Here is a 24,060-nt window from a genome sequence, read left to right as displayed (position 1 = left end):
AGTGTCCATAATTTTACATCCTGCCTAAAAACAGAGAACGGTGGCTTGCTTGTGTTAAATGTGGGCTTATGTAAATGGTATTTAGCAAGTAGCATAATCAGGTTGTTTTTCTTTTGGTCGCCACAGTGGACCATTAGTCTCCATCTAATTCTGTCTACCACATCTTCTCTTATCACTCCAACCTCCGCTTTGTGTGCACACAAGACCAGGTGGCCGATATCCTGTCGTTAAAGACTAGAAACAAAAAACAGTGTGTGTGTCAATGTCCTGCAAGTCTTTTAATGAATGTCTTTGAAAATCGGCACTCGCATTTACATCATTTTCGACCATCGTGCAGATTCAGAGGTTCAGAACTTGTAATTTCCGACTTCCGACCTGGGACTCCTTTTGGACACAAAGTTCCTCCGAGGCTTTTTATATGCAGTACAAGTACGCTGAGGCAGTGCACGGCTGTGCAGCGCAACAGAAATAAAACACGAAACACATTATTACTACAATATTAAGTTTGATGGTTTACTGAAATAATATACACCGCGCTAATCAGTGTTAGCTAACTGGCGTTTCGCTAACAAAAGAATAACATAGAGGCTCGAATGCACCGAGGTTGAAAATTACGTATATTGTAAAGTCCGAATTCCCCGTTCCAAGATTGATTAAAGCAAGGTAGCATTTGTTTACTGTTAATGTTTTTATCCTCCGCCATGTTGATTTAAAGTTGCTGAACTAGTGGGGAAGAGAGCACCAATGAAATAAACAAGTCGCATAAAATGTATTCAGAGTTTTTTTTTTTTTTTTTTAAGTAAGTAGTCAGAAAATGTAAACTTACGACGCACAACATTGGTCTCATATTGATGACGTAGACAGCGTTGCCCCTGCGTTGCTATGTGGGTAGCCCCGTTAAGTCAACGGCCTGGTTACCTAAACGCGCACTCTAAAGTTGATTGTTTATTTTTCTTAAAAATGTGATTAATTGTGCTTGAAACTACTGCGAAATTGGTTTCATTGTTACGGGAATTAACACTAAATTGGATATTGTATTCATTGTTTATGTTTTCGACCGTTTCCCGTGTAAGCGTGCTGCTAGTTTCCCTAGCCGCATTGCCTTAGGCCTTACCCGCTTTCTTTTCTTTATATATTTTGTGGATTTCACATCGGAGCGCCTCTGGAGCAGATACTCTTGTGTGATTTTTGATTCTTTGGACTGCGTTGCTATTTTTCTTCCCACCATTTGGACTCCTTTGGGAAATATCTGCGTTTGTAAACTCGTTGTTGAGCGTGGACGCTGCGCGCTGGCGCCGAGACGCCTGCTCGGGCTCTCTCACACGGACGCTGTAACGAACACTGACCTCCATAACCCGTCACCGGACCCTTATTTCTCGTTGTAATATTCTGAATTCCGGACTAATTGTAGTGTTTGGTAATTATTAACAGCCTCTGGATCCATCATGCTACGCTGCGGGTTTTCTTAAGTTGCTAATTCCGCTTCTTGTTGTTGGGCTGTGGGCTGAATGGGGTTTATTAGGCCTGAGCTTAGAGAGGAAAGGGAGTGAATAGCTGATTTGTGTTTTAAAGTAGATAATCTGATCTGACAGGAAAGCGTGTGTGTAAAAAAAAAAAAAAAAAGGTGAAAAAATGTCTTGTGTTCATTATAAGTTTTCCTCTAAACTTAACTACGACACGGTAACTTTCGACGGGCTGCACATCACCGTGAGCGAGCTGAAGCGCCAGATCATGGGCCGGGAGAAGCTGAAAGCCGCCGACTGCGACCTCCAGATCACTAACGCACAGACTAAAGAAGGTAAGAGCTGTTGGACACAACAGTCGAACAAGTTCATCTCTCTGTAGTGTTTCTTCAGATCTAAACGCTAATGGTTGCCACGGCAACATCAGATTCTATTTAGCTGGCCGATATGTACATCAAACACGAGCCGGTTTGTTCCTGTTACTCTGGGACTGTGTTGTGTGGCGCGGTCTGTGCCACTTTATTTGTTTCCCAACTACAGGGCCAGAGCGTTTTTTGTTGCTGTTGTTGTTGGTTGGTTTGTTTTTAGTCTACACACTTGTACAATGAGTAGCTAACACAGTGCGAGATATTTGATGAATTTGGCAAACAAAAGTACATTGAGTTATAACCACTGACCCTACTTTTAATAGTAGATAAACAGAAGGTTAAGCTTTGTCAGTATAAAGCAACACCATGCACCATATACTAGCCATGTGTACCAGGGTGAGTCCATGATTATATAACTGTAGAAAACATCACACTGTAATGAGCACAGTTGATTGTTAAACCTTTTTTCCCGATAATGTTCCAATATTGGCTCTTGAGAATCCCAGAAAACTGTCAAGTTTTAAGTCAAGTCAAGTAATTAATCAATACCAATTAATAGCCTGAGTAATAATTTTTAACTTGCCCATACAGTGTGTGTGTGTGTATGTATGTATGTATGTATGTATGTATGTATGTATGTATGTATATGTACGTACACATATTTACTGATGAAAAAGCAGTGGCCATATTTGACACTTTTACATATCCTAGCATGTTAGGAAACCATGATCGAGAACCCTTGCACAGTGGCAGCTTGGTGGTATTGAGGCTTTTTACAGCTGATCTGTAACCTAGAGCCAATCCTTGCAATGTACCACCGCCCTCTAAAAGGATACAGTAACCTAATTATTAGTGTTCAAATTTTTCTGACTCTAATGGTTGATGTAATCGTGTGTATCCTCCTACCACCTGATTCTCAAATTGGATAATCGCTCAACAGGTGAATAGGTGTTCTTATCAAATGGTCAGTGAGAGCACAGGGGTTTCTTTGTGGCCGCAGAGCTTTGTGATGATACTGGAAATGTGTCGGCGTAATTTTTGCCAACATTTTAGCCAAGGTATTTAAAACAAGTTTCAGTGTTATTTTGGCTTTGACATGTCTGATTAGTAGACTCAACGCGATACTCCGATAATCTCAGAAAGTGATGTCTGATCAATCGATTGACCTGCAGTGTTTATAAAATCATTATAGTTTGTTTTAGCTCTGCTGGGATCATGTTCTTGTTTGATTTTGTCCAGTTTTATTAATCATTCTTTGTTTTTGTTTTTTTTCCCCCAGAATACACTGACGATGGTGCTCTAATACCCAAAAACTCATCTGTCATCATCAGACGAATACCCATCGGTGGTGTGAAGGCCGCCAGCAAAACGTTTCTCATGTAAGTCACCAATTTTATTTTAATATCCTCAATTCACAACTAAAGTTGTGCGTTAGGGCTACATCTTGTGGGAGTGTGTGGTTTTTAACTATTTGGTTTATAGGCTGATATGAATTTCACTGGATTAAGAGAAGCCACACATATAAGAGAGTTCTCATGTTATTCTGCTTATTTAACACTTTTATTCATGTTGGTTCAATCTATATCTGCTGCAGGAGAGGACAGGAATTAGTCAGGGATTACTAAACAACCTTGTGCATGCCTTTATTTCATTCTTGGGTGTTCATGTACACATGTGAATATGCCAATAGCTCCAGATGGGGTGATGCATTACAGAACACAATAAGATCTACTGTAGAATCGAACTCATTGCTTATGTGTGTCCTTATGTTGTAAAGTGCCTGTATTGATTATCCGTGTGTTTGTGTTACAGTGATCGATCTGAACCATCAATTGGATCTTCAAAAGCCGTATGTAACACCAGCTCATTTATTCTAATCTTTCACACACGCACTCCACACCATTTTCCCCACACACCCACAGTTCTTCCATGTCATGTCTTGTGCTGAGACTGGTAATTACATTGATCTATGTGTATCAAGGTGTGTGTGAGCGCTTGTTGCTGCACTGTATCACACACTGTACACATTTTTGGGGTATACTGTACAGTTTGATGTACTGTCTGATCACACTGATCTTTATAAGATCTTAAATTCTGTCTGTTGTACTTTGTACATTGTGTTTTTCTGTTTTATGAATAATAAAAAAGAGAGCTTTTTTTTATTATTATTATTATTATTATTTATTTGTTTTATTTTTAACAGTTAACCAAACAGCTTCAATGTCTGTTTAAATATTTTATGGTAATTGTCATAAAAGCTTAATAATATACAGGGTGTCCACAAAGTCTTAATGCATTGGGGAAATTAAGACTTTTTAGAAAAAAAAGTGTAACTACTACTAAAAAAAAAAAACCTTGTACGATTGCCATTTTTTTTTGTACATATATACAATCGTCTCCTCTCTCTCTCTCTCTCTCTCTCTCTCTCACTCACACACTCACTCACATGATGAACTTACCTTAATGCATCCAGTGTTGTGCCTGTAATTGTTTAATTAGATTAATTGCTTCTGGACTTTTGGGACACCCTGTTTCTGTATAATTAATATTATTGCTTAGGTGAATTGTCACTAATCTATAGAACCAAGTATCCAGCTTCTTAATAAGTACATTTAATAGTGCACTTTATGAAACGCCTGTGTTTATGCACATTTTTTCAATGTTTGTGTAAACGTTATGGTGTGGAAAGAGTTGATGTGATCAACAGGGATTCTGTGGAATAAATGATGACGGAACGAGTGTGTGTTCCTGTCTGTCCATGACTGCGTCCTCAGTTACCGTCTTTATAAGTTTCACTTCCAAAAAGATGTGTAAGAGTTGTTGGGTTTTGATCAGCTTTCTAGTGTCATCTCAATACGAACAGAAATGTTTGGTAAACGTAACCATGCAGGCTACCGGGATAGCAAAATCCTCAGTGTTGAATTAACAACCAGAGTGCTGAACTAACACGCTGCTTTTATAAAGGTTCAGTTGGTCTTAATCCAACACTGGGGATTTATAAGCCTTCTACTCTGAGATTCAGTCACAGAAATGTGGAAAATTGAAGTACATCTCTCAAGATGTTTACACAAATAAGAATTAAATTAAAGCTGCATTGCCCAATTTGAGATGTGCCTCTGTTTTTCTTTTTTTCCCCTGATGATTGACACATCATTCACCATTTCCAATCTTATTGTTAGTGTGTTAGCTATACATTTTTTTCCCCCACTTTGTCTAAATGGCAGTTTCTTGTATATAGAAGCAGAAAGCTAGTGCTATTGTTTGTAAGTAGCAGTGTCAGTATCCCTATTCCCAGATTTATTTATCTATCTGTTATCACAGCCCTTAAATTAATTCATTGTGGGAACTTGAATCTCAAAAATATATATAAAAAGAATTAGATACATCTAGTCCAGGTTATAAAAAGACAGCATGTATGACAAGGAACAGGGTTGAGTAGTTAACAAACACCTGGCTGTGCTACTCATCCTGTGAACTAGTTTGTTTTTTAACCTCAAACCCAGGAAGGCAGCTGACAGCATGTTATTTTTAATGTCTTGTTTGGCATTTACCTGGCAACCTCTAATCCACCACAATTTAATTAGTATTTTTTTTTTTTATTTGTAGAAAACAATTTGATGTCTTTCAAATTCAACATCATACTAGCCAATACTCCAATAATATGAAACTGAATCAAAATTATCAGGTGTAATTTTCTAAAGGAGAACCATGTGGTACTTTAACTGGTCGACGAAAGCTGTTTTTATGTGGTTATAGCTTAAGCCAATCTACAAAGAAAAAGAGTGTGAGAGGGAGGAGTTGCATACATCATTTTTAGTCGCCTCATAGGAAGGGAGAGGCAGCATGAAACTGTACTATTTCCTGAACTGTTTGAGTGCTACAATGCTTGTACTTTTTTAATGGAATGCCATTAATAAATGACTGACTGTGAGAATAAATGACCAACTAACTGACACATTCATAAAGTGAAACAACTGAGCATATGTTGAGACCAGTAAGTTGCCAGTGTGTTTTTTCTAATAAAGCATTTCATTTTTAATTTATTCCAAATGCTTAAGTTGCATACAAAACATTGCATGCATCAAGTGTGAGCTTCATTTATTTTAGAAAACATCAAGTAGCTTGATTTCAGTACGTGAGCTGTGAACGTGAGAGCACTGGTGCCCAGCTGGTTGTTACAAAACTTAACATTCAATTATTATTATTATTTTCATGAGGGCACTTTACCTAAAATTTATAGGTAAGTCAGATTAGTCACTTTAGCAACACTCAGCGTATCTTTAAGTATGATCAACCTAAACATCAACTTAATGGGATAAAAGAAAATGTGTCATTAAGATCACATCATTTATTTCTAAGTAGCCTGAATAGAGCCAAAAAGTATGATTTAAATGGATTAAGTTTTAGATTTTTGTGTTTTTAGAACAGCACAACAGGTGTAAATGAAATTGTCAGTTAAATTCATAAGGAGAAAACGAATTAATTTTTGGTGACAACAGCTAGTTTGTGTAGTTTAAATAGCCGAGTTGCTCCTGTTATTTTATCAAAGTGTCTTTTCTAGCCAGAACGTTTTCTAATAAATCACTAACCTGCATTTTGTAAAGGAGATAAAACGACTCTTGTGAGCTGCTGCTATGTTAACATATTTATCATATTTATTCATATTTATTTTCCTTTGCTTATTTTAATCATGTTTTTGGAAGTTGGAATTCATTTTACAGTATTTATTGGTAATTCTTTAGCTGCTCTTGATATAATAATCACCTGTGTGTTGAATAAGTATGCCATATTACTGTGTTCAGTAGTATGTACATAAAGCAAGGTTTTGATCTTATTGCCATCATGAAATTTTAATCATTTTTTTTCTCCCAATGCTGAATTGAGCTGTGCTTGTTTCCATGGTAACTGTACCTGGTGTTTTTTTTTTGTGTGTGTGTATAATGACACTTGTTAGTCATGTATGTGTAAATGTAGTTTTTTTTTTTTTCCTTTTTTTTTTTAAACAAATATTTATCCTAATTTAAATGTTTTGATTCTTTGTCATGCCCTAGTGATTTCTTTTAATATATACATAATTTGCTACGCTTGAACAGAATGACTAACCATGAAAATCTCATCCAATTTTTAAAAAATGATTCTTATTCAATCGTTTCAGTTTGCAACGATGTCTCATCAGTGCTTATGGTGCCACTCATTTTGATAATTGTTTTTTCTTCCATTTTTCACTAAAGTGCTTGTTATTTGTATGATGCTGAACATCACTGAGCTTTGTCAATAAAATCCCTGCGTTCTGAAATGTTATATCGTAATTCATACAGCCTCGTGTTTTCACTTTTGTCCCGAAGTCACGCCAAATGAAGATCTTTTATGGTAAAATCAGCTGTAAGATTATTAACATTTTCAGCATGTTTTGACGGAAGACATGATGCTAAGTCAACCAGAGAGGACAAACGCTTCTTTCTTAAATGGGTTTAAAAGGGGTCTATGTGTGTCCATGTGTCTGTATCAAATCTATGCTTCCTGTAGATTATTTTAATACGTTGTGACTCGGGTGGAGCCCTTTCATTGTTTAATGTCATTGCAATATAATATCTTGTCCAATATTTTGTTTTTCCAAAAACAGATTGATGATTCTCCCTCCATTTCTCTGGCCCAGCTCTCTAAGGTACATTCAATTTGATTAATTGTGTGTAAATTTAGTGCATGTCGATATATCTTATCATTCTTTCTGGCAGGGAAACAGATGTACAAAAAAAAAACATTTTTGCATTGCCCCTTTGACAAATTCTTATAAAATAATGGTAGTAAAGGTTTGTCATGAGGTAAAGTGTTCGTCATGTCTTAAATTACTTTTCTTTAAATTTGCATTCATATTTAAAATAATTGCAGTAGTTCTGATCTGTGTTGAATATCGCGATACTTATCAGCATTTGGGTTGCTGCAGAAATCGCACAATGTTATTCCATAAGGTGTTTGTGGCATCACTGACTTTTCTGCATGTGTATTGGATGTCTAACCATCAATAGTTAGGTTTTTGTATTAGTATTATTTCTGCAGGGTTCAGATCAATCATTTTGAGGGTGATCTAACTGGTATTTTATACTTTAAAGGGAAAGTTTGGAGGTTTTCCAGGTCAAATCAGAATTGAGGTGCAAATAAGTTCATTACAATACGTCTTGGTCGTTATCCTGCTGGTTAGTTTTCCTGCACATTGACCATGAAGTTTGTTACCCAGGAAACGAGCACAGTGTAAGTAATCAGGGTGAAATTCCACAAGGCAAACTTATAACACCCAAGACTGATTGTAATGTACTTGCATGCATCTCAATTTCTGACTTTAAAGATGAAGTGAAATCCCTTTAAAGATGTTTTTCTGCTCATCAGTGTTTAACATCATAAGTCTACTATGATTCTAAATATATGGAGGTTTTGTAAAGATATTTATCTATTTGTAGGAAGATCTGCAAGAAACAAGTCCTTTTAATGTTATCTCAACTTTAAACAGTCGTAAAGAGCTTACAGCTTGTCATATGGGAGAGATGCTACAGATACACTCTGTTTTCAAGTTTTTCCTATGTTAAAGGAACAGCCGAAGAACTGATGCTGAAGACTCCTTCCAAAACAGGAAACTTTATCAATGATTTAAGCACGTTATTATAAACCTGTGATTTGACTTACAGCTGGAACTATTCCAAGAGCTGCTGTTATTGAGTGTGACTTGAATAGTTAGATAACCAGCGCTTTCGTTCTGTCCAGAAAGAGTTTGACTCTTATTTTGCAAATTAAAACAAACAGTTTGTATGCGGAAGGATTGAACAAGCAAGTTGTAAGAACTAGTGTGTCATTACCTCGTCACACACCTCCAGACTTTTATGTCATGTGGTCTTATCGAGATTTAACAAACTAAATGAGCAGAGAAACAAATTTCACTAAAATGCCAACAAACAAGCTTTGGCACCTTTTTTAGCTGTAGGAAGAATTAAGCCTGATTATTTATGAATTCCAGTCTGTAAACTCTGTAACAGTGACTGATATAAAGTGTGTGAGCCATGAGAATGCTGTAAAGTGAGTGCTCTCGGTCTTGCTTTAGCACTGTGGCAGGGAGTGCACAAAAAGCCTTTCATTCTTTACAATCTATCAAAGGCTGATTCTATTTTTATCATGATTTTTTTTTTTTAAGAGATATGGACTGCTTAACTGTAAAAAGATTCTTAGATCCAGACTTTATCATGACACCAACCATAAAGTAAATCTTTTTTCCCCCAATATGATAATTTCATGTTTTGTGCATATACACGTGTGTGCTAGTTCTTAATAATCAGCTTTTTGATTTTGCCTAAAAATGTTTTCTTATACAAATTCATATCATTATTTCTACTTTAAATCTTTTTTTCACTTGCGGGACCCTTAGCTTTGTGTCATCACCCTTGGCAAAGTACAATGCTTTTAGCTTTGTTTTAAATGCAAACTATAGCCGCTAAAATTGAAATATTATGCTCCCTGCTGGTTAGGTAATGTTACCTTAGCTAGCTACATGAGAATAATATCTCTCTGTTAATGTGATAATAAATAATATTTATATTGTAATGTAATAGTAAATGATATCTATCTGGTAATGTGACCCAAACAAGAATAAGCAACTTCTCTTTGGGATTAATAAAGTTCTTTGAATTTTGAATCTTTGTAAAAATAAGTGTTGAGATCAGAAATGTTGCTCAGACCCATGTTTCCCTCGGCAAGTCATTTACGCTTCAAATTCTAGTTCACTTCCTTAAGATTGTGGTAAAGAACTTTTTGGAGTAAACTATAGACTTTACATCATTAGCATTACATGTGTGTTCCTCATTTTTAAATGTAAAACAGTAATGTGAATGGTTACCAGCTTAAAAACAAAGTGGATAAACTGCATCAAGCTGAACTTTGCATATGTCTTTTTAGATTGTGGAAAGTGAAAAGACATTGTGTAAATGAAATGTTATTTATTGTATTTGTGAATTTAGTGGATTACTTGTTTATTGCAAAGCTATCTGAGTAAAAATGGTAAATATTTTACCATTCGCGACATTCTGTACTCCCTGTCAGATTTCACCAGCATTTTAAAAAGCAAATAAAGCAACGGAGAAGCTTATCTTTACAGCATAAAGGATCTCCTGGCCCTTATTAACTAGTTCAAATCGCATTATTAATCTGTTATTATTTGAAAACGTTATTGCCTGTTAAACAGACGGCGAATCTCGCAGAAGCAAACGCCTCGGAGGAAGACAAAATCAAAGCAATGATGTCACAGTCCAACCATGATTACGACCCCATTCAGTAAGTATTGGTCATTTTGTTTTTTTTGTTGTTGTTTTTTCCCCCCAAAAATTGAGAGATTATTCTTTTATCACTCTTTAATATTTTGATGCTCTCAGTAAAAAAAAAAAGAAAAAGCTCTTCTATTCCTTTCTTCTTGCTTTCATCCTAGCATCACATTCATAATTTTCTAAGCTACAGTGTTTAAGTATTATAAACTTTATTATTTTACAGGATTCTTTTTTTAAAAATTAAGATTTTTTTTCTCCTTAGTTACACAAAGAAGCTTGTGGGACCCCCGCCTCCGAATTACACCTGTTTTCGCTGTGGAAAAAGTGGACACTACATCCGAAACTGCCCAACAAACGGGGTAACTGGGTTTTCATTAACTTTAATCAAAATGAACAATAGTTGTACTTTGCCACCTTTTATACTGCTTTTTGTCATTTTACTTATCTAATACTTAAAAAAAAAAAAAAAAAAAAAAAAAAACACCCAACTAGTTTTGTGGTTAAGACAGCAAATGCTATTTTAATGGGTGAGTCAGAAATGATCCACACTCTGCCTGGAGAAGTTATTTTAATCAACGTTAAGAAAAACAGTTCTTTGACAATTTTTCAAAATAATCGCCTTGTTTTTCAACACACTGTCCATCTGTAAACAGGCCTTCGTATTTCCTCATTAAAATTATTCATAGCCAGAGCAATGAATGCACTGCTCTCTTAATCAGAAGTGAATCATTGTAGGGCTGCTTTCAGGGAACCAAACAGGTGAGAGTCTGATGGAGCAAGATCAGGACTATAGGGAGGATGCTTTAACACCTCTAAAACAATGTTTGCAAAGTGTCAAAAGTGTGGGCAAATGTGTGCAGACGTGCATTGTCTTCAAATATCACAATGTGTTTGGGAAGCAGTGCTCTGCTTTTTGTTAAGACAATGTCTTTAGAAACAAAAAAAAAACTAGTCACTGTCCGCTGCTTGTCTTTCATGCAAATCATCTGCAGGGCATCCATTTTTGGTCACACTGCAATTACAAATGAACATGAGTGCGGATAATTTTTGACTGACCCTCGTACCTAATAAGTTGTTCTTTTAATCCTAATTGGACCCGACTGATGTGTTAGCAGGATAAAAGTTTTGAGGCACCTCAGCGGATTAAAAAGAGCACGGGGATTCCTCGCAGCTTTATGATGGAAGTGGATGATCCAAATATTAAAGGTGCCATGCTGACCAACACGGGCACTTACGCCATTCCCACCATTGACGCGTAAGCACACACCTTCTAAACAGTAACGCATAGATTTGTGTAGGCAACCGCTGATTGTTGGTTACACAGTATGTTTTGTAGCACATGCTATCTGAACTGCCCTGCGATTTAGTGATCAGCAGGTTCTAGTCCATAGTGTTCCTCCTCTAATGCCTAGTCTTTAGTTATTTGTAATTGTGTTTAGTTTGCATTCACAATCTTTGTGGTCTAACAGTGAAGCTTATGCCATTGGGAAGAAGGAAAAGCCACCCTTCGTCCCTCAGGAACAGTCTTCTTCCTCTGATGATGAAGATCCCGTTCCAGACGAGCTGCTCTGTCTGATATGTAAAGACCTCATGACTGATGCCGTTGTGATTCCCTGCTGCGGAAACAGCTACTGCGATGACTGTGAGTCAGAGCAATCACGAATCGCTCCTCATTTTCCTCACTGTGTTGCACTGCTTTAAGCTATGTTAGGATTTTACTTCATCCTTGTAATTTTTGTAAGAAAAAAAAACTTTTTACTGAGCAATTGATTGTGTATTCAGTGTTGTTTACACAACAGCATGTGGGGAAGTATTACCGTATTCATGTTGAAGTTTTATTTTATACACACCAAGTAATCTCTTACTGAGTAGTGGTATTTAAATATTCACTCTCCCTGCAGGTATAAGAACAGATTTGTTAGAGTCGGAGGAACACATTTGTCCCACTTGCAACCAGTCAGAAGTTTCTCCTGATGCTCTAATTGCCAACAAATTTCTACGTCAGGTAAGAACATATACAAGATGTGGTTCAGAAACACGGCTTAGCTTTTTCAATATCGAATTAGCTCTTGTAACCTTGTTGTGTAACATATGTATCTTTGTGAAGCTTAGACTTCTACTTACAAGTTTTTTGTAATTGTTCAGGCTGTAAACAACTTCAGGAATGAAACGGGCTACACCAAGCGAATCCGCAAAACTGCCGTTCAGAGTTCTGCCCCTGCCTCCCAGCCTAATCCCCGGGTTCAGCGCCCTGTTCAGACACTCAAACTTTTAAATTCCCGCAAGCAGGATCCACTACGCGCCAACACACCACCCCAAAACCCACCTGCTGCTGTAGCTCCACCCCCTGCTGTCACACCACCTACTGCTATCACTCAACAGTCCCCGGCAACGACCCCTGAGGTTGATGCTCCACCCGTGGCTAGTAACAGTAGTGCCACCCCCACAGTGGCTCTTTCTCCTCCACAGCAGCCCAAGCAGGACGATGCTGTCATGCCTGTCAAGTAAGCAATAATTCGGCAAAATTTTACTGAAATCTTTGCTTAATAGTTGTAATAAAGTTTAGTGCATTAGGATTATTATTATAGGATTATTATTATTAGGCTTGTTCTACAATATCCCTATATTCAGGTTCAGCATTACTCCTTAAAATTGTTGCATTATTATTGGATTTTGCCTACATTTATATGAATAACAACAAATTAAATAATTAAACGATGATGGTTTCAATTTAATTGCTTTCTTGATATTTCATATATAGCATTTTTCTTCCCCCCCCCCAACAGAGAGCCAGAAACACAGCCGACATCTGCCATTTTACCTGACAGCCTGCTTCCTACGCCAGTTATTCCAAAAGTATTGCATATGTTCACTTCTTCATAGTCTGACATTTAAAAGTGAATGTCGCTTTGTATGTACATCAATGACATTCTGTTCTGTTGTTTTCCTTAGGGGCACCATGTTCCTGTCATCAGCCAGCCACATGTGCACACACTTCCTCTTCCCATTCCCAGATCAGGTGCGGCTTTGTACACCTATACACACATCACCACACGGTCATAGCTTCTGTCAGGGTCTGATTAGTACATTTGTTTGGCTGATAGTCAGATGCCAATTCTGATAAACTCTAATAATCACTGTATGTACTGAGAATCTAAATACTTCTGTCCGTTTTGTAATTCTGAACGTTTTTATTCTTAGGACCACCACCGAGACATAGTGGCCCAAGACTGACATTACCTCGGCCTGCATGGGATCAGTAAGTACAGCTGCATGTTACAGCAGTTTTTGCTTACAATTTTTTTTTTATTGGTAAAAAGTTAAATATTTTTTAAGTTGCTCTGAATAAGAGTGTCTGCCAAATGCCTAAATGTAAATATTTTCGGATAAATGTTTTGTGAAAAAAAAAAAGTGTATATATATATATATATATATATATATATATATATATATATATATATATATATATATAGAAAATGTTTTATGTAATTCTAGCTAATAAAAATATATTTAAAAAAAAACGCCATTCGAACAGATTTTGCTGTTTAGAAACATTTGACATTTAAAAAGTAAAAAAAAAAAAAAGCGAGCGAGAGAATGACACTTTGCCAGTATGAATTTACCGGAACTGCAGAAAATTGGTTTTGTTTAGTTTTTAGCCCTCTTTCAGTTGTGCCTTCTTTCTGATTATGTTAATCATAATGTACGGTGGAACCTCAGTTCACAAACGTAATTCATTGTCAAGTTCTGTTCTTAATCCGATTTTTGGTTGTAGACCAATTTAGTTTTTTTTTTCCCTATAGGAAAACATATAAATAGAATTAATCTCTTCCCGATTACTATGGACGATATTTAACTTTGTGATATAAACAAAATAGAAAAGTATGTAAAGCCTTAATTATGCAAAAATAATATAGCAAATATTAAATATATTTTTTTTAACTAAGGAAGACAAACACTTAATTTTTACATGTACTATTCACCCACCTTTCTTATGGAGACTTGATGTGAAGGAATGACGGAGAAGAAGATGGGTGGGGAGGAGGTTGTGTTTGGAAGGAGAGGGTAATTCTGTTTCAGAGAGTTTTCTATTTTTTTTCTTTTTTTTATTGGCCTCTGGTTCGTATGTGGCATCCATCACTAAAAATCTATTTAAAGAGAATATTTTTTTCTGCGCTGCACAATTATCCTAAATTAAGACACCACACTATCGTTCATAAGGTGTAGCACCCTGTTCGTTTTGTTCAGATGATGCTTCTCAGCAAAGGCTTGGACAGTCAATAGACAGGCAATTGTTTATCATGTGTGCGATCCGCAACCGAGGACTAAGAAAAAATCCTGCTGGTTGACGCGTTCATGCCTTTGTTCAGGTGGTGGCGGCAGTTTGAGATGCCGGTTTCTGTGTTGTGTTCCGAGAAGGAGTTCATGAACAAGGCTGAATTTTGGGCAAATTTATTAGTTGTGAAGCGAATTTATTTATTTATTTTTTGTTTTTTTGCGGCGTTCGTGAACCGAGGTTGTACTGTATTTCTGCAAATATATAGAATTTTAAACAATGGATGTTTATGAAATTAAATGCTGGTTTCCCCCACATCAATGTGTCTCTTCACACATTTTTAGGTCCTCAGGCCGAGGCCGGCCCCTCCCTAATGATCGGCACCCAAGGGCACAGGTTCCACCGGTCCAACCTCCACCTGTCGCTCCCACCATTTATCCACCCTCTCTTTTCCCTCCCCCTCAGCACACTTTAGCCCACCCACCTGGCATCGTGCCCCCACAGTACCCAATACCGTTCCCTCAGGGGCAACAACCTGCCCCCCCTTTCAACATTCCTCCCCCAGGTTTCCCCCCTGCCCCAACAACTGTACCCAACCCCTGGGCACCAACAGGTACTCAGCCCACACTCCCAACCCCCCCAGTACCTCCAATACCATCAGCACATTTTCTGTCCAAGGAGGAGTTCTATAGACAACAACGTCGACTGAAGGAAGAGTATGTACACATTCACTGTTCTAAATGATACCATAGGATCTGCCTACTATACTTCATTTTAATAATCTTTCTAATGTTTCTGTTCTTGTGCTTTTTTAATAACTTTTATCCTTATTAATTTACTGTCAGGGAAAAGTCCAAACTTGAGGAGTTTACCAATGACTTTGCCAAAGAGTTGCTGGAATACAGAAAGATCCAGAAGGAGAGAAGACGGTCCTATTCCAGGTGCGTTTTTTCCACACTTCCCCCCCCCTCAGCTGAGAATAAACTCAAGTAAAACACAACAGTAAGTGATCTTTGTTTTCCCTACAGGTCAAAGTCTCCATATCGTTCCTCCTACAGTGGCTCTTCTTACTCCTACTCAAAGTCCAGATCACGTTCTCGTTCCTATTCACGCTCTTTATCACGATCTCGCTCCAGATCACGGTCCCGCTCACGTTCCCGATCACGTTCTCGCTCCTACTCCCCATACTCCCGAAGAGGCAGAGGTCGTAGCCGGAGTTATCGTTCTAGATCTCGCACACCTCCATACCATCGTTCCCGAACTCGCTCTCCTTCCTATAGAGGGCGAGAAAGCGGAGGAGTGAGTGGCGGCCATTATCGATCTCGCACTAGGTCACCAATATATAGGACTCACAGTCCTGGCAAGAAATTGCCTCCAGCTTCTCAGGTAGATGACCGCAAGTATGGAGGAAGGTACAGAGAGGTTCCTCCATATGATGCCAAAGCTTACTATGGCCGCGAGGTTGATCAGAGCGACCCCTATGAAAGGGAGCGGTACCGAGAATGGGAGAGAGAGTACAGAGAGTGGTATGAGAAGTACTTCAAGAATTACGAAGGGCCACAAGGTGGACAGATCAGAGGCCGTCCCCCTGGTGGCCGAGATACATATTCTCCAGAACGTTTTGCACCTCAGAGGCAAAGAGAAAACTCGCCGTATGGAAGGGGGCGCCGAGAGGAGTATCCACCACACAGCATCCCACCAAGAAATCGTCCATTGACGTATCAGGAAAGGTGCGCAGAAAAGTATGGCCACCTGCATGTCAACAATGTGGCAGTTGGACGAGGAATAAACAAAGAAATCCTGAAACCCACCAAAGAACGAGAACCAACCACAAGCACTTCTGTGGACTCAAAGGGTCTGAAACACAAGAAACATAGGAAAAAGAGAAAAGGGGAGGAGGGAGACGTCTTTAGTCATTCCGACTCTATGGATGAAATCAAGAAAGATGAACGGAAGGGAGACTCGATGCTGATGAATTCGAGTCGTGATGATGCCACACCCGTCAGAGACGAGCCCATGGATAACACCTCTGTCCCCTACAAGAGTGCTTCTGACAAGGAGAAAAAAGAGAAACCCAAAAGCAAGACTGAAAAACCTAAACGCAAGGCTGAGAGTGGTTCACAAAAGAAAGAAGCTCTGCCAAAAAGCACCAAGCCCACCAGAGAAAAGGAAGTAGATGCCGTGCGTGAAAGGGTCGCATCCACTGAACCACCCATTAAAAGGATCAAAGAAGATCCTCCTCAGAAGACTGATGTAGGCAAACAACAATTATCTGAGAAAGCCATGCTTCCTCGCAAATTGATGCCGTCTAGACCATTCAAGCAACACCAAGAGCAAAAAGCTGTCAAAGATGAACCTAAAGTTAAAAAAGAACCAGTCAAAGACTCAACTAGGGTTGAGAAACCTCCTGCCAAAGATGGAAAACTCAAGTTGGAAAAGCCCATCAAAACTGAAGAGAAACCCCTCAAAGCAAGTGAGATGAAGGTGGAGAAACGCAAGCGAAAAGAGGAGAAGCCTCTTGTGAAGGAGCCGGAGTTCACACAAAAATCTCCAAAGCTTGAAGTTGCCGAGATGGCCAACGTTTCTCCCAAGCCCAACCCGAAGGCGGAGGGCGAGAAGCCGATACCGAAGGACAAGCCTGCCATTCCTTCTCTGATGGACATAAAACCCGAACCTGTTAGAAAGATTAAACTCAATCGTGAGAGTGGAAAGAGGATTGTGAGTACTGAGCGAATTTCTTCAGAGGAAACTGGTGCTGGGAAGAACAGACTAGACCAGAAGTCAAAGCTCAAGATACGACGCCAGGTTCATGGCACGGACCGATCTGGGTCCACGTTGGTCGATTACACCAGGTAAAGATGAAGCCATTCTTTAGATGTTCTAGACATGCACGCAGTGCTTTTGAAATATATAGTCTGGTTTTATTGCAGTAGATTTAAGAGACGCAGTTTATTTAAAGTTGGTATGTATTTTGAGAGGAACTGTTATGCCCTATAAAGCAAAGCGTAAAGACTTGAATTAGGCCAGTTTCTCTCTATTATTATTATTGTTATTATTATTATTATGGTTTTTTTTACTGCAATGAAATGAACTTGCCGCAGACAGCCTATAATATTGGCCTTAAAATCAAAATACAGGGTGAAATTAAGGAACCAATGATAGTAAAGCTACATGTAGTTTATTTCAAAGATGCATCAATCAGTCATCCAGAGACCAACATCAGCCAGTTTTCAGCTTGATTAGCCATTAGAAAATTTGAATCAGTTGAGTTCCATATTTGTTCCGATCATGGGCACCCACAAGCTATCACGGTGCTTACGGTGCGAACAGCAGTTCAAAATTATGCCCAATGGAGTCACTTGTCTCAAAGGCAGAAGACGATAACCTTCGAGCCTCCCTTATGGTTGTCTCTTTATTTGACATTTGTTTATATGAGAGAAATGTGAGAGAAAAGTCCCCCTTTTTTAGTGGACTTTTTTTTATATATATATATATATATATATATATATAGTGGATTTTTTAGGTGCAGTCAGTTATGGTTCTTGGGACGAGAGAATTGTAATCGCTACATATTTGCTTTATTATTTACCAACATAAGCTTAACATGTTGATCTTTTTGCAGTGTGTATTTTTTTCTCAACCACTATATCATGTTTGTTTACCATATGCAAATCAACACATTTCCACAGCATATTCCCGTTTTTTCTGCCTTGAAGAACACCATGTAGTTAGCAAAATTATTTACAAATAAAATAATTGTGATTAAAAATAAATTATTTAAATATAAATAAAGTGATTACATACTTTTTTCAACACTGCTATTATTTCGAAAACTGTAAGTAAAGCTCCATGTCTATATAATAACTTTTAATTTAAATCACACACATGCATTGGACACCCTGCACATTTTATTCTGAATCACAACATGAAGAAAAATGGGCTAAATGTATTATTAGTTTACAAAAAGTGAAGAAAAACAAATATTAGTTTGTTTAAAAAAAATAGCAGTGTCATCTTTACAAAGTGATGAATTTAACGTTTAAACAGAAATGCTTGAAGTTTAATCTTTCTTGTGCATCTCTGAACTAATATTTAGTTGTATATCCATGAGAACTGAGAACTGCTTCACATCTGTGAAAATTGTACTACATGCCACAATTCCTCTGCATTTCTTGGTTTTGCCTCAGAAACAACATTGGCAACAGCAACTATTGGATTAAGGTCTGGGATTGGGCTGGCCACTCCATATCGTTAATCTTGTTGGTCTGGAACCAAGATGCTGCTTGCTTACTGGTGTGTTTGGGTCATTGTCTTGTTGAAATACCCATTTCAAGGGCATTTCCTCTTCGGCATAAGGCAACGTGACCTCTTGAAGTATTCTGATGTACACAAATTGATCCATGATCCATGAAATGTAATAAATAGGCCACCATAGTAGGAGAAGCATCCCCATATCATGATGCTTGTGCCTCCATGCTTTACTGTCTTCACAGTGTACTGTGGCTTGAATTCAGTGTTTGGGGGCCTGACAAACTGTCGGCGGCCTCTAGACCCAAAAAGGATAATCTTGCTTTCATCAGTCCACAAAATATTGCGCCATTTGTCTTTAGTCCAGTCAATGTCGTCTTATGCGAACTGTAACCTCTTCAGCACATGTCTTTTTTTTTTTTTTTCTTTTTTTCTTTTCCGGGACGTTGCTAGGGCTTCTTGCTGATAGCTTGGCTTCACATAGCCATCTTCTGAAAGTAACAGTACTCACAGTGAACTTTAGATGTTCTTTGATTATGCTGGAACTGATCATTGGCTGAGTCTTTGCTAATTTTGTTATCCTCCGACCTCCATGCAAATGGTAGTTTTTCATTTTCTTCCGAGTCTTTCTGGTTTTGGTCTCCATTTTAAAGCAATTGATATAATTTTAGCAGAGCAGCCTATCATTTTCTGCACTTCTTTGTATGTTTTCCATCTCTAATCAACTTTTGAATCAAAGCAAAGTACACTGTTCTTCTGAACAATGTCTGGAACAACCTTTTCTTCATTTATCATTAAATAAAGGGAACTTGTTTGATACCTGTTTTTCACAGAGTAATTTACCTCTCTAATTGAACTCCACACTGCATTATTTTGAACACGCTCCATTTCAATTAATGATTCAGGTACACAGAATATGGTGCATCCAATCTTGACTGTTGAGTCTGTTGGTTTTCTGTTACTCCACTATAATATAAAATATTTATCATAAAGAAATATAATTTCTCTCAAAAACAATTATTGATCTGGTTACTGATGTTGGACTGCTATTACTTTGAACACAACTGTAAGTAATCCCTGATACCCCTCATCCACCTCTTAATATGTAAAATAATGACCTGTGTGCTTTTGTTGTGCTTTTGACAGCACCAGCTCAACCGGTGGAAGTCCCATAAAAAGGCACGAGGAGAAACCGGACCTGAGGAAGACCGTGGTAAAAACACTGGAGGAATACACCAACGACAGCTCAACACCCGCGGAGGATGAAATAGTCCTCATCCAGGTACCTCGCTCCAAATGGGAGAAAGAAGACTTCGACTCTGAGGAGGATGACTCCAAGGTCGCAAATGCTTCTTCTGGAAATGGTAATGCTCCTGCAACTAATCCTGCTGCTGCTGCTTCTCCCCCTCTTTCGACTGCTTTAAAACCTAGTGACAAAGACACTAATAAAACACTCCACGATTCTAAAGATGTTCATCCTGAGGCTAAGCCCACAAAGGACTTGTCAAGTGATAAGGAGAAAGATATCGAGTGCGAAAGGGAGCGCGAAAGGGCCAAGGAACGAGACAGAAGCAACTTCGATCGCGATGTCTCGGACAGAAAGAAACCTGTTCCATTAAATCAGGACCGGGAGCGAGCGCAGGAGAGGGGAAGTGACCATGGAAGTGAAAGAAGCTCTTCATCTCAGTCATCCAGAGACAGATTAACTGATAGGACTGCATCAACATCCAGGAAGCCATCGAGTAGAGAAAACAGTGCGAGTGTTGGTGACAAGAAACAGGAACATCGTAGCAGCGCAAAAGACCACACAGATTTCCAACAAAAAGACACAAAATCAAAAGAACAGCTCAGGAAGAGAGACTCGCCACCTCCACCCTCGAAATTGTCCATAGACACCATGAAAAGGGTGCCTACTGCGTCCCAGGAGTCCAAGATCTTTGAACATAGTCCTCCTGCGGACAGGAAGATAGTGTCTCGCGAGTCCAGAAGGGCTGCTTCTGAGGACACTAAAGCTTTAGACAAGGCAGTACACAGAGAAGGAGCAAAGCACTCTGATAGTCGCATAGCAAAGGACAAGGAGCAACACAAAGTGAACCAAAGCAACACATTAACAGAGACCAAGAGTGACGTTGAGAGAAGCGACGCCCGAGTTAAACCTCCTTCCGCCCGGTCCACACGTCTGTCATCCGACTTGGCACGGGAGACGGACGAGGCTGCGTTTGTCCCAGATTACAGCGAGAGTGACAGTGAAGCCTCAGATCCAGATAACAAGCTGGAGTCTAAGGAAAAGAGACAGGACAGCAGTGTGAGCCCTGTCCACAGTAGGAGCGCCAGCCCCACCGGAAGCCATGCTCACAGCAGCAGCCCGAGCTCGCCAGGCAGTCAGGACAGCAAGAAAAAGAAGAAAGATAAAAAGGAAAAGAAGGAAAAGAAAAAGCACAAAAAACACAAGAAACACAAAAAACACAAGAAGCATGCAGGCAACGAATCAGAATCTGATGCCAAGGGACAAAAACACAAGCATAAGAAAAAGAAATCAAAAAAGAGTAAGGATAAGGACAAGGAGGATAAAGCGAAAGAGCGGGACGAGAAGGACAAGACGAAAGACGAACAAAATGACGCACATGTTTAAGTTGTTCTGTGACTTTTCTAAAGCTCTGTGGTACAGGAACATAGACATTTCTGCAGATTCTAAAGACTACTGTTCAAGCTAATTACTTTGTTTTTCCATAGAAATGAATAAATTAACCGCTAATGTCTGCCACATGAAGAGAGGGAGGTGTCCTTTAACAGTAAAGGCTGGTGTAATAATTTGCTCTGAATTTATGTGCATATTTTGGATCTGATAATTGTTTTTGGTATTAAAGGGATAGTTTGGGTTTTCAAGTCTGTCTTATGTCACAATTCAGCAATAACATTGACTGCCACCTAGTAATGAGTAGGTCGTCCTCTCAAATCTTCTGTCACCAGAAGTGATGCACTGTGTTCTGTCACCTTTCTATTAGAACCAGCATTAACTTTTTCAGTGATACAGTAGCTCTTATAATGGATTGCACTACACGTGCATAGCTCTAATTGCTGAAAAGATTAACCATACTTGTTCAGATAGAAATGTGTCAGGACACACAAGGGGATCTGGTCAATATTAAGCGGTTAATCATAATCTTATTGCTGGTTGGTGTGTATACCTCCATTTTGATTTAAGACGCACTTGAAAACAAACAGACTATCCATTTAAGTATGTAGAGGCCATAAACCAGGCACTTTAGAAATATGAACATGCCCTTTTTACATCTCCCTTTTTATTCCTTTAATCTGAGGATTCTGATCATTAATTGTGACGGTATTATTAATCCTGATACTGTTCTAACTGGATATAGCACGGGCGGTAGGCATAGCATGCAATGCTCTGCTTCAGAAAAGTTTGCACTGTGAATATTTCCTCTACTTTTGAGTTTTGTTTTGTTTTTTTTATTTTACATCACGTTCTCATGATGGTTAATTTAAACTTACCAGAAAAGTTTTGTTTAAGGTAATAAAATCGAGCAAAATTTCAAGTAACTTGCCTCCATTGATCAGTTATTTGAATACCATGACATTTGTGATTTATATTAAAGATATTTTGCTTTAAAAAGACTATATTTTCTTTAATGTCAATGACTTTTAAAAAGTATTAAGTTTTATAATGGTGTTAGATAAGGAACAAGTCATTGCTGTAGACTTCCTGTTTTCTAAAATGATGCATGAAGCAGATATAGATGGAGTTTTTGAAGGATGATTAACACAGAGAACGTACATAAAGAAAGGCATATGTAACTTTCTAAATTTAATAATATTGAGGTTGGTGTATTACAGGCATACAGTATATATACATACGGTAAAACAATAGCTTTGTCAGGTCAAATGAAACTCTTCAGCCTAAAGTCACTTTCTACAAGAGTTAAAGTCTCCTTTAACCCATTTGTTGTTACTTAAGGGGAGATATTGTGCATTTATCCTTAATAATTTTTAAATCCAATACTTGGTAGCATGTTTTGAGATCGATTTCACAAATATTTTTCATGGTTTGTAGAAATTAATGGATGTGGTTGTGGGAAAAAAAATCTATTCACTTATGTATCATAAAACTTTTGTGTGGTGATTCATGTTTTGCCACATTGACTTCAAAATCGATTCGATAATACATTTTTAATTTATTTATGTTTGCATTTGAGGTGCTAAATTGTTCCTGCATAATCCTTCAGGTGATTTGCTCTAAACCCATTTACACGGCACAGCATCCTGTGTGGTAGAAACGTTATTTGCCATGTTTGTGTGATATTGTAATAAAGATCTAAAGAAAAATCAAAGCAGGTTGTTTATAAAACCATGATACAAATCAAAGCAGCATCTACTGATCTAATGATAACATCCCCATCCCTAGTTATAAATACACCGCATAGTCTTGTTTTTCTGCTGCATCATCAGGATAAGACTTGAGGCAGGGAACACATCTCTTTGTTACTAGTTTGTTTTCCTCTGTGATGCTATCCAGGTTGTTTTATTCTTTAAACTTGGCCCATAAGTGATTTAAGCAAACAGACTGTGATAATGGGAAATTGTAAATTTCAAAAAGTGCAAACAGAATTGCATTCCCTGATATCAAGACAAATGGTATGTTAAAAAGTAATAATGTAAAATAGAAAAAAATGTGACGAGAAAGAATCCAAACAAGGTGAAAGAAAGCGACAGAGGAAACAAGAAAGGAAGACAGCAGTCGCCGAAGAAAAAAGGAGAAGTCTTCTAGAAGCTAGAATAGATAAAGCTGAAAATGAAACATGTTGGGCAATAATTGCTGCTTTAAGCTCAATAAACCGAATCTATTATACTGGAGATGTGTTCAAAAAAAACTATCATTTATGTTAACCGTCTTTTATTCTTCTATATCCTACATCTAAGCCTGCTTGGAACATGTTTAGAATAGAGACTGTCTGATGTAAAACTGTCTATGTATTGTGTATTTCATTCATCAGTGATGGTCTGAGCAAAATGGATGAATTCCGGAACAAACTTGTGAAGAAAAATCATGATTTGGGTATATTTTGTCTACTGTAACGAAGTAAACTTCCTAACCGAACTTAATGATTAGCACTGTCACCTTGCAACCCCCCCGGGTCCGGGTTTGATTCCCGTCTTGGGTCTGTGTCTGTGGAGTTTGCATGCTCTTTTCGTGCTTGATGGGTTTCCTCCGGGTTCCTTATTGGAGGCCATGATCATACACACAAATAATACGCTACGGTCAACTTGAAAATGCCAGTTAGACCACACTGCTGGGGTTCTATTAAACTATTCAGGTTCAGACTGCATTAACCACCATAATGCATATTCACAAAGCTTCTTAGGCCTAAAAGTTGCTCCTAGGG

General features: G+C 38.2%; 1 protein-coding gene across 2 annotated transcripts; it reads left to right on the top strand.

Moving 5' to 3' along the window:
- Nucleotides 1-879: 879 nt before the first annotated feature.
- On the top strand, nucleotides 880-22,292 carry rbbp6 (retinoblastoma binding protein 6). 2 transcript variants are annotated; one of them, XM_053514042.1, is made up of 17 exons: nucleotides 880-1,798; nucleotides 3,111-3,210; nucleotides 3,644-3,680; nucleotides 7,455-7,496; nucleotides 10,056-10,144; nucleotides 10,397-10,493; nucleotides 11,250-11,389; nucleotides 11,604-11,776; nucleotides 12,036-12,139; nucleotides 12,280-12,638; nucleotides 12,921-12,990; nucleotides 13,087-13,153; nucleotides 13,336-13,393; nucleotides 14,755-15,126; nucleotides 15,256-15,351; nucleotides 15,439-17,262; nucleotides 19,805-22,292. In XM_053514042.1, exons 1-17 carry the CDS (start codon nucleotides 1,633-1,635, stop codon nucleotides 21,288-21,290), a joined length of 5,280 nt encoding a protein of 1,759 aa, XP_053370017.1. In that variant the 5' UTR covers nucleotides 880-1,632; the 3' UTR covers nucleotides 21,291-22,292. The 2 variants fall into 2 exon arrangements, with proteins under 2 accessions (XP_053370017.1, XP_053370016.1); XM_053514041.1 differs by having other exon boundaries at nucleotides 11,247-11,389.
- Nucleotides 22,293-24,060: the final 1,768 nt, after the last annotated feature.

Source organism: Clarias gariepinus, chromosome 16, assembly GCF_024256425.1.
Source record: "Clarias gariepinus isolate MV-2021 ecotype Netherlands chromosome 16, CGAR_prim_01v2, whole genome shotgun sequence".
Lineage (NCBI taxonomy): Eukaryota > Metazoa > Chordata > Actinopteri > Siluriformes > Clariidae > Clarias > Clarias gariepinus.
This window is presented reverse-complemented; position numbering and strand designations above follow the sequence as displayed.